The sequence below is a fragment of the Medicago truncatula genome, chromosome 4, assembly GCF_003473485.1.
Source record: "Medicago truncatula cultivar Jemalong A17 chromosome 4, MtrunA17r5.0-ANR, whole genome shotgun sequence".
NCBI lineage: Eukaryota > Viridiplantae > Streptophyta > Magnoliopsida > Fabales > Fabaceae > Medicago > Medicago truncatula.
The window spans coordinates 30,999,281-31,013,397 of record NC_053045.1 but is presented as its reverse complement, the minus strand read 5'-3'; the positions used below and the strand labels follow the sequence as shown (position 1 = coordinate 31,013,397).

At 34.1% G+C, this 14,117-nt stretch overlaps 1 protein-coding gene across 2 annotated transcripts; it reads right to left on the bottom strand.

The window, feature by feature from the left end:
• Positions 1-13,617, bottom strand: LOC11408033 (phototropin-1). 2 transcript variants are annotated; one of them, XM_039833828.1, is made up of 23 exons: positions 13,391-13,617; positions 10,743-11,335; positions 9,707-9,889; positions 9,514-9,605; positions 8,876-9,200; positions 8,547-8,760; positions 8,301-8,371; positions 8,086-8,192; positions 7,848-7,897; positions 7,471-7,575; positions 6,929-6,988; positions 6,758-6,847; positions 5,956-6,032; positions 5,603-5,687; positions 5,255-5,335; positions 4,993-5,096; positions 4,729-4,778; positions 4,538-4,644; positions 4,321-4,434; positions 4,119-4,170; positions 3,701-3,813; positions 3,279-3,419; positions 1-390 (listed from the first exon to the last, which is right to left on the bottom strand). In XM_039833828.1, exons 2-23 carry the CDS (start codon positions 11,321-11,323, stop codon positions 280-282), a joined length of 2,913 nt encoding a protein of 970 aa, XP_039689762.1. In that variant the 5' UTR covers positions 11,324-11,335; positions 13,391-13,617; the 3' UTR covers positions 1-279. The 2 variants fall into 2 exon arrangements, with proteins under 2 accessions (XP_039689762.1, XP_039689761.1); XM_039833827.1 differs by lacking the exon at positions 13,391-13,617 and having other exon boundaries at positions 10,743-11,545.
• Positions 13,618-14,117: the final 500 nt, after the last annotated feature.

Below are 14,117 nucleotides of genomic sequence, written 5' to 3'. Positions count from 1 at the left end.
ACAACAACAATCAAGCTTTATCCCACGTTAATAATTTTCTTAACACCTTAGTGATAATTAATATCAAATGGAGGAAATGCGAAAAAAATTTACACATCAACGAAAAAAAATCACATTGTTCATAAATTAAAAATGAAACATTTTACATAATCTAGCTGATATATAAATTTGACAGGGCTAGCCTCATGCCTTGGCCATCATCAAAACAATTGTTGAAAATTCCACTTAGTCCTCAAGAACCCAAATAAACTGGTGTGTGGAGATTGACAAAGAAACCTTTCAGAAGACACTCATATTCTCTTGTCCAATATCTACATATTTGTCTTCCTTTTCCTTTCCCTTTTCTTCTTCATTTGTATCAAAGAGAGGAGCATCAAGCTCAGGAGGTTTCTGGCAGTACAAGAAAATGGTAATTAAAAACTACTTGAAATAAGAGCAGGATAAAAAACATAAACATTATATATATATAACGATATTCTAATAGCCAAACCAGGCACCGAACAAACGAGATCTCCAGATCATGGTTCAGCTGTTTTAAACTGCTCGAATCAGGACAAAACCACAATCGAACAAATCAAATATCCTAAGGCCCTAACCATACATGGTGTAGTTCATGGTTCAACAAGTTGAATGTCTGGTTTGGTTCTATGAGAGTTAACTTAAAATCAAATTTCTATAGAATCGTGGTACGATGGCTGGGCAACGTGGCACGATTGGAGGTTTCAGTTTTGAGGAAAGGCACTGGAAAAATCGTGGCTCGATGGGGTCGCATCGTGGCACGATGGTGCGCTGGCAGCGAATAACAAAAACGTATTTTGAGTGCAGATTTGTTCCAAATTTTAAGCGATACTTTTACTATAAATATAGACCTTGTATCAGAGTAAACTTTGAGATAGAGGGGGCTGAAACAAGGGTTTAGAATGGCAACAACAAAACTAGGGTTTGTATAGAGTTTGTCTCTTTGGAACAAACATTAGGGTTTGAGGGTTGATTCACCTTGGGAAACACTATTAGGATTGAGTCTCTTGGTTACGGGAAGAGGCTGGGACTTTGGGTAGAATTAGGCGGGAGACTTATTCTTGTAACCCATTGATATCTCTTTTGTAATGTTACTCATCATATAGTGGAACGGAGGGTTTCTCTCTCCCCCAGACTAGGTCAATTTGAACCGAACTAGGTCAACAAATTCTTTTGTGTTCTATCTTCTTTTTCTCTCGCTGTTGCTTTCTACTTTTGGCTTGTGTTTATAATTGTTCCATACACTTTGTTTTGGTTGCTTGATTATCCCTTGCTCCACACATCAAGTTTGTTATTGGTGTGATTTTTCATCGAATTCACAACAATTGGCGCCCACCGTGGGGCAAGGGTCAAAGGATAATCAAGTACCATGGGTTCAAAGTGGGATATTGAGAAGTTTACCGGAGATAACGATTTTAGGTTATGGAAGGTAAAGATGGAAGCGGTGTTAATACAGCAAAAGTGTGAGAAAACTTTGAAGGGTGAAAGTTCGTTACCGGTCACCATGTCACGAGCGGAGAAGACCGAGATGGTGGACAAGGCCAGGAGTGCCATTGTCTTGTGCCTCGGGAATAAAGATTTGAGAGAAGCAACAAAGGAAACAACCGCGACATCAATGTGGTCAAAGTTCGAATATTTGTATATGACAAAGTCTTTGGCTCATCGGCAAGTCCTAAAGCAACAACTTTACTCATTCAAGATGGTAAAGTCAAAGGTCGTCGTGGAGCTACTTGTGGAGTTCAACAAAATCATTGGTGATTTTGAGAACATTAAGTTGCATCTTGAGGATGCGGGTGCTCTAATGGTGTGGTGTTGTTTGGAGGATGAAGAAGGTGATGTGTCTCACCTTGGGAGTGATGCCTAGTGGAGTGGTGGTCGTCTGGAGAGACGTTAAACACTCAACATCAGTCTGGAGAGGCGGAGGCAACAATACTCATGATCTACCTGTTGAGGTGGAGTTTCAAGGTTGAAGACATAGTGGGATGTACACATTTGCTAGTTGAGGTAGAATACGCTCAGCGTGAGGTGGAGTTGAACACACCGGTAATGGTACGACTATGGAGGACCTTGGGTGCTATGCTCTATGGTGAGCAAGGGATTTCTTCATGAAGACGGAAGGCATTCCGGAGGTTGAAGAATGTATAGCACGGCTTGCGGGATTACCCTAAAAAAAGGCCAAGGGTGATTGGATGCAAGGAAACCTTCAAGGAAGCGGGAGATGTCCTGCGTTGAAGATGTTATGGTGAATGCTTGTGGAACTACCTAAAATTCCTAGTGTAGTTGGACTGCAAGGACATTCGAGAAGGCGGAAGACATTCCGAGGGCAGAAGGGGTTAAGGTGTGCACTTGTGGAACTACCTAAAATACCTTGAGTAGTTTGGACACAAGGATCTTCAAAAGGGCGGAAGGCATTCCGATGGTTGAAGAGGATAGGGTGTAAACTTGTGGAGCTACTTGGTGTAGTGGGAAGCAAGGGAAAGAGCAGCAAGGAGGTTGATGATTGGCATCTTCACTGATTTGAAGTCAAGGTAGAGAATTGTGAGAGTTTCTACAGAATCGTGGCACGATGGTTGGGCAACGTGACACGATTGGAGGTTTCAGTTTTGAGGCAAGGAACTGGAAAAATCGTGGCACGATGGTGCGCCGGCAGCAAATAACAGAAACGTATTTTGAGTGCAGATTTGTTTCAAATTTTAAGCGATACTTTTACTATAAATATAGACCTTGTATCAGAGTAAACTTTGAGATAGAGGGGGCTGAAACAAGGGTTTAGAATGACAACAACAAAACTAGAGTTTGTATAGAGTTTGTCTCTTTGGAACAAACACTAGGGTTTGAGGGTTGATTCACCTTGGAAAACACTATTAGGATTGAGTCTCTTGATTACGGGAAGAGGCTGAGACTTTGGGTAGAATTAGGCGGGAGACTTATTCTTGTAACCCATTGATATCTCTTTTGTAACGTTACTCATCATATAGTGGAACAGAGGGCTGCTCTCTCCCCCAGACTAGGTCAATTTGGACCGAACTGGGTCAACAAATTCTTTTGTGTTCTCTCTTCTTTTTCTCTCGCTGTTGCTTTCTACTTTTGGCTTGTGTTTATAATTGTTCCATATACTTTGTTTTGGTTGCTTGACTATCCCTTGCTCCCCACATCAAGTTTGTTATTGGTGTGATTTTTCATCGAATTCGCAACAGGTTCGGTTTTTAAAACATTGATATATAGTACTACTGCTACTGAAGTTAAACTTGTTATGTTACCGTGCATCGGACTAGGGCCCAATTGATACCCCTGAAGAAGGGATGGTTTTTGATATCATTTGCTCCTCCATTTGAACCCAACCTGCTAGTTGGATCTCTTTGCAACAAGCGATAAATTAACTGCTTTGCACTGAGACTAACCTGCATCATGACGTTTAAGATTATCATCAAATTCTTTTGAATAAATCTGTACATTCAAACTTTGGTGGCTAACTTTATAATTCATAAGATGATGCATGCTATCAAGGTTTCAGGTACGGTTTGTGACCGCAATAGTGGCCGCGCCATTATGGTTTTTGATGTCTCCACTTCCACAACGCAATAGTGGTCGCGCCATTATCGTTTGCATTCACCTATAGAATCTATATTACCTTTATTCTAATGTGAAAACTATTAAGTTGTGCAAGGGAGAACAGTCTCACCTGTTTATTTTTGGGAAATCTAAGATCCTTGTGGAGAATATTTGCAAATGTTCTTTGCCTATTCTTTCCCCTGAATGGTGTATATCCATAAATCATTTCATATAGAAGAATTCCTGAAAATAGAAAAACATGCAGTCAAAACATAAATATATGTTTGATTTTAGGTTTTCTAATTTTTGTGGCTTGCTAAAACTGTTTTAGGTGCTTGATAGTTTGATTTATTATAAGCCATAAAGCACAGACACTAAAGGAAAACTGACACGTCGACAACAAGAATAATTTTTAGAAAATGACATAATTCAATGTAATCACACGTGTCAGTGTCGTGTCAGTGTCGGACAATGACATGTGTCTGACAATGGACACGTCTCCGACCGGAAGTGTCAGTGGTACAGCGATTATAGGAATTGAAAATTACCAAGAGCCCACCAATCCACAGCACTAGTATGGCCAGAACCAGTGATAATTTCCTGCAAAAGCATTAACTATCAATCAAAACAGCGATAAATGAGTAAAAATTTAAAGTTTGAAAAGTGAAAAACATGATAACTATGTCTCATGCATACTTCTATAAGAATTTGATTTTCTGCTAAAAAATAATAAGTTCAGAAACAACAAACCGGAGCTATGTACTCTTCTGTGCCAACAAAAGAATTTGATGCTCTCATTGGTTCAGCCATAAATATTGGAGCTTGTTGTCCTTTCTTCTTGTCATTTGTAGTTGAAATTAAAAGCTATGAAGAATAAAGAATGAAATCAGACACATTTAAAATTATTTCAGTGTAGTTAAAAGGTATTACTTGTACATAAAAATTATATGTCAATTATCTTAGATACCTGTGGTTTGCAAGATGTTAAACAGGACAAATCAAAATCTGTTAGAGACACATGTCCACTTCTCTGTAGTAACACATTTTCTGGCTTCAAATCCCTATATATTATCCCTGTGCCAAACAATATCATTATATCATCATGCCATGAGTGTTTTTGCTGATTCAGAAAAGAAAGAAAAAATAATAAGAGTCTACCTTGACAATGAAGGTACTCCAATGCAGTAACTACTTCAGCGGCATAAAATCTATTATTATCACAAGAATCACTATATGTCAGTAACATGAAAGTATAAAAAACACAAGTTACTGACATATTGAAGAAGGATAATCTGTTTTACTGGCGAGCGTGGACAACTATGTAAAACAAAAGTATTAATGAAAAGGTTCATAAAATCTGTTTTGATTGCCTTCAAGCTCTAAATTTATGATGTATGTGCATAAATAGGTTGTATATTATACCTCACTGCATCTTCCTTGAGAACCTTTGCTGGCTGGCGTTCGAGCAGCAGGAACAATTCTCCTCCAGGGCAGTAATCAGTTATCAAACAAATATGTGTTTTCGTCTGCGAATTAATCAAGTTTCAAGGATTAAAATAATTCAGTTTATAGCAAATAAGTAGTATTGTAACCAAAGTTTCTTATTTGGTAACTTTTGTATTGAATCATCTATGTACACATCTAGTTACTAATAATTAATAACTTTTTTGCATTGAAGTGATACCTGAAAGGAAGCATATAATGCAGGAAGAAAAGGGTGGTCCAACATGTCAAGGATTTCTCTCTCTGTGCAAGCTCTATGCACCTGTAGAAATTTTCAAAAGTGAACCAACATGTTTGAATTATCTAGAAGCAAGGGATAACATAAACGAGCTTCTTTTCTTTCCCTCCACAATCACTTCAGAAGTATACTTCCGGTACAGACACGGTTGTTTTTCCCTCCAAAAGTATACTTCTAGAAAAGAACACAGTTAAGACTGACTTGATGATGGGAGGTGTTTAGTATATATAGAACCAAAAAATTAGCAATTAAAAGGAAAACATACACATGTCAAATGATCATGTTTCGTACCTTATTACGGTTGAGCATAACAGCCTTCTCCATAGCCTTCATGGCAAAATGTTGATCAGTTCCACATAGCTCCACAAGATGGACACTGAGACAGTAAATAATTCATCGTATAATAACATTATTGCCACAAATCTTGATTTGAAAAAATGATGAGCATGGAAATAATTCACATCACCTAAGTCGATGTGATTAAATTGTAATTAAGATTATATTCAGCTAAATTATACACTAACTTATCTACAAGTATTTTAAAATGTATTTTGTATAAGAAATATTTAGTAATACTTAGAGGATTGAAATCATTAAGAAGAGTTCAATTTGAAAAGGGAAACATGAGAGAAAGAAAAAAAAACCTGCCAGTGTCTCCTGACCCTAAAGGTTTAATTGGCTTAAAATGCTTCAAGCCTATCTGTTCTCCACTCTCCATGATCTGCAAAACCATGGTCACATAATCAATAAACATAACTTACTTGAGATATTGCAAAAGTTACCGAGAAGAAAATACAAAATATGACAGTCATGTGGAACAAAAAACGATCTTTGATGTCATGATTTTCATCAATATTCGATACAATATGTCGTTTAAAACAATGGTCAATTCGTAAAAATCAAGCGTATTAACCTTTTAGTCCCTGAAATTGTAAGGGTTGATCAATATAGTCCCTCATATTTATGAAACAAAAATCTAATCCGTTAAATTGAATTATGTCAGCCATTTAGTTAACATCCTGATTTTAAAGGTTTGATGCTCGTATTGATGCAGTAAGAGACTATGCAAATCAATATGTAAGTCTTAAATGATTTTGATGGATGTTTACAGAAGATATATCAGGATGGAGGGACTAAAGTGATTGTTCTTTAATATAAGGGACTGATTTTCCATTTCATACATTTATGAGACTAAATTGCTTAACCCTTAAAATTTTCAAGGATTTACACGTTAAAAATCTAAAGAAACTAGAGACCAAGCAAGACAAAACAATGGAAGCAAGCACAAATGTAAAATAAATCATGTTAAAACTTTTACTATATATGTTAATAGAACATTCTTATATTTTGTAGCAGTAGTTCATGAATCTTTAATTAGTTAATCACTAAATTGCAATAACAAGAAACTGAGGAAAATATAACATAATTTCAAATATAAAGTAATACCTTCTGAATAGCTCTCCAAGCAGCATCATCCCTCCTATGAGGTTTAGGGTGAACCACTTTTGAATGATTCATCCATAGATCTTCTGGTTTCTGATGATAGCCAAAAGGTTAAGTAATAAGTGGAATTCAAAAGCTTTTTAAATGATAAAGATAATGAGGAAGTATTTTTACCATATTAGCATCTGGGAGTTCTCTCAATGCATCATCAACATTTTCTGCAGTTTTCTTTACCTGAATATGGATATCAAATAAACTTGTCACAACTTGGAATGCATTAAGATTAATAAATTGAACAAATTTTCCTAAAGTAGAGATATTATATCCAAATCTTTCTCTTTGGTCATAATAGGTGCTTGTTTGGATTGATTTATTTGAGTTTATCTACTAGCATAAGCATTTATGAGACTGTTAGGGATATTATTTGCACAAGTTCTCTAGGATAGCTTATGAAAATAATAAAAAAAGCTTGACTTAATTTTATATTTTGTTATTGAAGTAACTTATACTTAAGCACTAGTATTATAAGCGCTTAATTAAGCTTGTTTAACCAAACAGATCCTAGAGCCTAATCAATTTTAACTTTTAATATGAACTGTAGGCTTTTATAGACTTTTTTTTAATTAACTTGAATATGTTGAAGATGTTAAAACCAAAAGAAAACTTGAGGTATCAATGTTTATTAAACTAATGAAACACTTGAATAGAAACCAAACCAAATTTTCTCCCTCTTTTGCTGTATCTTCTGCAATGCGATTGTGAAGAGGCTCCACATGTTGACTACCATCAAGTTGAACTCCAATAAAATACTGTACCTCTCCCTATTAAACATAAAAGGAAAATTGAAACAAGTTAACCTTTGTTTCTGTGGTAAATGGAAAATAACATACTACATACGGAGCACCGACATAGACATGGACACCAGGCACGACAATGTCAATAACACCGACATGTAGACACCAGTTATAATTTGACAAAGTGGAAGCAAATGAATGATGTAACCACTAGTGTGTCATGTCTCTGTCGGACACATTGATTGGGTAAGAGATTAAATATTCAAACCCTTGAGATGACTATCTATAATAAACTGTACCTTCTGATCACGCATTGGCTGCAAATGGAACAGGTTCCAGAACTTTTTACCTAGATTGAACAGATTAATCTTCAAAATCAAGATTTGATAACAGGGAAATATTTTGAACTATTTTCCTATCTACTAATATTTATTATACAGGTTAAATATTCATGAAATGAATTGTAGATAATAACATAGTGTGACATTGACTATATATCTTGTAAAAGTTTCATCATTGGAATACTAAAAAGCATACCACTCTTTGTATAGTTAATAAGCTGCACAGTAACTTCTGTTTGATTGTCAATAGCCTGTCTAATTTTTTTCACTGTTGCAGGATCAGTTTCGGGTCCTTGCAAAAACCTGTATCATCAAATAGCATATATAAATAAATACCATAAAATTTTGTCATTATGCAAAAACCTTCTAGATTATTTCCAAGTATATATCATTTTTTGAGAATGACAGGACCTGCAATTTCTTCCCAAGATTTCTTCACGAGAATACTCTGTAAGCTCTAAGAAGCTATCAGATGCAAAGATCTGAAAAACCAATTAAATTAAAACTTAACCATCATATATTTCGTATTCATATATGTCAATTTCAGCTCCATCATATTACACAAGTAATCAAATCCTATAAACAATTTTGGTGCAAAAGCAACACAAATGATGCATAATATATATATAAATTAAAGATGATTATAAATTTTCTTACAATGGGGTTATCTGGGAGCCTAGGATCAGTAATGACAAAGTTCTTCTCGATACGTTCAAGTGTAGTAGCAAGATCAAGACCCTTTCTCTTTTCCCTCTTTTTAATTTTCTCGTCAACACTATCAGGCCTTTCATCATCCTCAGAGCTATCCTCATCATCAGCAAGCTGTTCATCATTGAAGCTTTCATTGTTTGACAAACTTTTCCTTATGAACCTGCAGAAGAAAACACATACAAAATGCTCATGACATTGAATACGAGCAAAAAGAAAACACATATATTTTTTCAAACTAAAAAGATGAGTAGTTGTAAGTAAAAATGCATACATACCCCATGAAAGAACGGCGACGCGAGTTGATTTTATTTTCAGGGGTCTCAGTGATGGGATGCATTGAATTAAAATGAGTATCTCCTCCTCCTCCAGAATGTGATTTGCGTCGAAATGAAGGCAAAGTACTCTCGGATTTTCTTCTCCTTGATGACTTGGATGGTGTTTTTTGAAGTTCTTGTGTTGCATGATCACTACTATGTACTGTTTTTGTTGGCACTTTTATAAAGGGAGGTCGGTTTGCTGATTCACTGAGTGACCTTGGTCTTCTGCTTACTGCCTCTACCAACTCATTTACTGATGAGTTTGCCTTCTCTTTCTGACGAGCTATACACAATACAAATTCAAAGTCTTACTGGTTGGTTGCTGTTATAAACGAGCTAGAGTGTGCATATACTTCAACATTGGATTAGTTTGAATAAATATGTTATTAATTGAGACATTTAATATGTTATAAGTGTTAAAAGATTTTTTCTTTTTTTTTTTTAATGAAAAATATGACAATTTCAAAAAAGAGATTGATTTTTTAAAATATATGTACATTGTTTTTGTATGAAAATAAAATATTTTAGTGATGGTAAATATATACAAATTAAATTATTTAATTTATGAAAGAGACATACTATATAATATTACATACCATCATATCGAATCAAGGATTTGGGCAATCCATTGGGACGTAACATCTTCTCCTTGGTCCCCTCAGTATGCTTGCTAACTTCCACTTGCATTCTACATATATATCAAACCATGCATAATCACATTACATTCTTATTTTAATTTGAGGCATAGTATTAAGTGGTGTAATTAATTAATTATTGTACATATATTACCCGATAAGTTTGAGGATTTTGCCATTTTCGTCCTTGATGGGAGCAATAGTGAGAAGGTTCCAAAATGGTGTCCCATCTTTCTTGTAATTTAGTAATCTTCCACAGTAAGTTGTTCCTGCTGCTAGTGATTCTCTTATCTTTGCCACATCATTCGGATCTGTGTCAGCTCCCTGCATAAATCGACTTCATCCCCCCACCCGACCCGTAATTCATATTAGTTTACTAGATTTGAACCAATTATTTATTCTTTGCACTTAACAATGTAAAAATTGTATATGAATACCTCTTCAGAATTATAAACTCTAAACCATTATCTATAACAAAAATGTCACAATATTATTTCACACCTTTTAAAGTAGAATGTAAATCACACATGTATTTTCAGAAATTTAGAAAATAGCAAAAACTTATTTTCAATGTTTTAAAAAATATACTATCTCTATTTAATCATTCTCCTTCAAAAAAGATCTCTAGTTAATCATTCGTTTCCTTTTTGTCACAATTTTTCAACGCCATGGCCTTCCATTCATGACATGATAAGAGAAAAATAAAAAATTAGATATATTTTTTAAAAAAGCAAATGGCCCATAATGTGATCTGATTTTATAATTGTGATGACTTATTTATTTTATAAAAGTAAATGATCTTATTAAGTTTTTACGTTGTCAAAAAACTGAACTTATTAATTTTTTTATTGAGGTAAGAATCAATCTTTACTTTAAAAGATGAGTATAAACACTATTTTTTCTATCTAAAATACAATCTTTTATAGAGTAAAATCAATGTAAATCCTACCATTTTACTGAGATTCATTTTCAAAGTGCGTAATATATATTGATTTCATAAAAAAAACAACCATTTTAGTTTCTGAATATTAGATGTTGCATTATAACATAATATCGTCAACTGTCATTGAGTGCGTGAGACATTGTCATTGGTCTCTAAATGACAATGCCTCACAAATTCAGATATCAAATTGTTGTTTATCCATAAATAAATAAAAGTTAATAAGTGAGAGTTACTAATTATAGCTTACCAGTTTCTTCCTATAACCTCTTTGGAAGTATACCCTGTCATGTTAAAAAACCCAGCACTAGCATACATGATCGGGTAATCCGGTTTAGTAGCATCAGAAACAACAAATGTCTGTTGAAATGCTGATAGAGCATCTCTCAAATCCTCCGAAACTCTTGGGATTCCTCTAAACTCCCTTCCCTCATCGGAACTTTCACCGGAACTTCTCATTGAATTGTTCGAGTCCCTCCTTGAACCACCACCGGAGCTTCTAACTGCCACTCCTTGTGGCTTCCCCGTCTCCGAATCAGTTTTCAACACTAACCCCCACTCTGCTGCTCGTTGTGCTGCAGCGGAGCCAGGTTCGTTGGAAACTGACGGAGAGGTGGTTTCTTTGAGTGCCATCCAGGAAGTGGCGACGGGGACTTCATCAGAGTTGATGGAGTCACGCGTCGGTTGTTGTGGAGTTTCGTTGGGTCGTGAGTTTGTTGTCCAAGTGTTCCATGAATTGATTGGATTTGGATTCTCGTTGTTGTTGTCGTCAGATGAAGATGGATTGAAGACTTCAAGTGAGCCTCGATGGTCTCTTGTAAATGGTTCCATCACTTTCACTTTCTGTTTCATTGTTGTTCATGTACATATAAATAATTAACAACTATAGTAATTCATGATGCAAATTGTACTCACTAATAGTGATAAATAAGTAACTGAAATTTTGCATTTCTAATTGTTTAACTATATATCATCAATCAATATATAAATATGTACGTGCATATATTTTTTGGGGGAATGGGGAACAAATGAATTAACTAAGAGTGGGATAGTGTTAGTTGTTGGAATGGCATATATTCGGGGGTGTGATATATGATATACGAGAGTGGGACTTTCAATTATACAGTGAATGATGAGTTGTTTGGGTGGGGCTTCAATCGGGATTCTCCTAATCCGAATTCCTTTGAATCACTGACTACACGCATTCACGTAGTTATGTGATTTGCGAGCGTTCGATCGAGATCCAATAGTTTTAGTTTTGAAGAAAATCAAAATATGTTTAATTTTTGGACCATTAGATGTTTGATCGAGATTGGAAGGTCACAAATCTCATGACTACGAGAATGTGTAGTAAGTGACTATAGTTTTTCTCTTGACACTTAAAGCGAAAATTTGCGTAGAGAGAGAAGAACGTTGTGTATTTGTATGTTAATGTTGTAAAGACAAAAAATAAACTAAACTTACGTATTTTTCACTTTAAAGAATCCAAATCTGTAGGATTTATGATTAATTTTATGGTGCACTAGTCAAATACTTTTGTATTATGCAAAAGTTTGTTTTTCTCTTTTGGATAAGTAAGTATCACTATATCTTACTAATTAATTTAAAGGTGAGAATTTTTTTATAAGCTCAATATCCAATTCAAAGATCGACTACTTTAAAAGACCAATTTCATCATCTAATAGCGGGGTCTAATTAAAAACAACGCAAAGTTTCATATATACTGTCTCAATATAGGAATAGTAAAATTCATTGATCTAATAATAAAAAAAAATAAAAAACTAATACATACTACACAAGGTATTACATTTACTTCACTTATGCACCATAAAACTATTCGGGGTTATATATTTTGTAACTTTGTTATTTTACGGATTTGGAGCCTCTTGTAGTGTAGTAGTACATTAGGGCTAATGTATGCATTGGTATGCTGTCCTAATTTAAAAATATATATTATTGCATTGCTATATTATTGTGGGAAAGGATCCAAAACATTATATTAGCTAATTTATCATATTTTAAGTTTTGAGGATAGATATATGTATATATTTATGTATGTGCTAAAATGAGTGGATGAGGTTAACTTGAATGAAGGTCTTTTTAGGGGGCCGGACACAAATAAATGCCAAGAAAGCTCTGAGACTAAGACAATGTCTGGGTTGTTTGTGTGTTGTCAGAACACAAAGTGTCCACAAGTGCCATATAAATCCCTAGAGGAGAAGACACTTTATGCAAAATATAATAATTTCATAAAAGCTATGTGATTGTAACTCATGGAACCACACTGTCTAACCAAGATTGATTGTTTCTTATTGTAAGATAGTAGGGTAGAAAATATTTGATAGAAAGCGTTTCATAATCAATGTAATACGCCAATATAAGGTACAAGAAAAATAATTTGTTTTTTTACATAAAATCCGACATCAAAACTATATATATTTATATAGTGACTTTTATATTATATTTTCTCTCTATTCATATCTCTTTCATGTGTTAAATAACACGGATAAAAGTACAAAGTGAGTTTGTGAGATTTTTTTTTTTTTATAAAAAGTTTGAGAGAATATTAAGCTAGGGTATGAATTTTTTTCAAATTTAGGATACAATACAGTTTGGATCCGTTAACAAAATTAATTTATATTCTGAAGAGTATCCTGGAAAATATATGTAGAATATCAATAAAGTTTAATGAAAAAATTTATTGAAAAAAGAAATAAAAAAATTGGGATACATTTGACTATAGGACAAGGACAATTATCATATAAAGTTTTCTAAGCATTAAATGAAAAGGTAAAATCATATCATAAAGTTCAAAAGCCATATGGTTGCTACATTGAATGAATATGAATATGATGAAAATATTCCACTGTAATGCATGAACTGCAGACTATGAAATACCTCGAGTTGAACTGTGCTGAATCAAGAGTTATAGGTTGTAGACTTGTGTGTATTCTTCTTATTCCTCACCAAATTCAAGCAAGATACGTACCATATATATAATATAAACACAATATAGAAGTTGATTTCTAGAAATGATTGATAAATAATGGTGTAGAAGAGGATGACAAATGAGAAAAATATATTATGAAATGAAAACACGAATAATTGTCTCAAAGGTTTGGGTTTCCATACCTATGTTTCAAAACTTCACATGGCTCTTGGACTTATATATATTCTATTTTTTCTATAACTGTATTCACTCACAAAACAAAAGAGGTACCAAAATTTTACAGAAACCAAACCGTGACATCCTTTTTACTAAACTTAACTTTCAATGATTTATTGCGTCAGTATAATTGACAGTCTGGAAAAGGGTTGTCAAAGAAAGAAAAGTAACAAGAACCGAGAACGTGTGTTACTGCTTTTGATTGTGTTGTGTGTATGAGATTGTGGGCTTATGGCCAAGGACAAAAGGCAAATAGACAACAAAAAAATGGCACATACCTACTTATTACTAGGCAAATTCTATTTGAGTGTACCGATGCACTAAATTGTTAAATTATTAATCAAATGAGTTGTTTTTTTTGAAGAAATCTATCATTTACAATTATAAAAATTAAATCTTATTTACCAAAAGTGCCGACGAAATAAAATTTAATTTTTTTGAATTTTTATTACTTATAAT

What these genes read in the sequence shown, in the direction of transcription:
- LOC11408033 (XM_039833827.1), bottom strand. Translation starts at nt 11,344, where the DNA reads ATGAAACAGAAAGTGAAAGTGATGGAACCATTTACAAGAGACCATCGA. An exon ending in AGCCAATGCGTGATCAGAAG is followed by an intron (nt 7,576 to 7,847) that starts GTACAGTTTATT and finishes TATGTTTAATAG; the next exon opens with GGAGAGGTACAGTATTTTAT. An exon ending in CTCAAGGAAGATGCAGTGAG is followed by an intron (nt 4,779 to 4,992) that starts GTATAATATACA and finishes TGATAATAATAG; the next exon opens with ATTTTATGCCGCTGAAGTAG.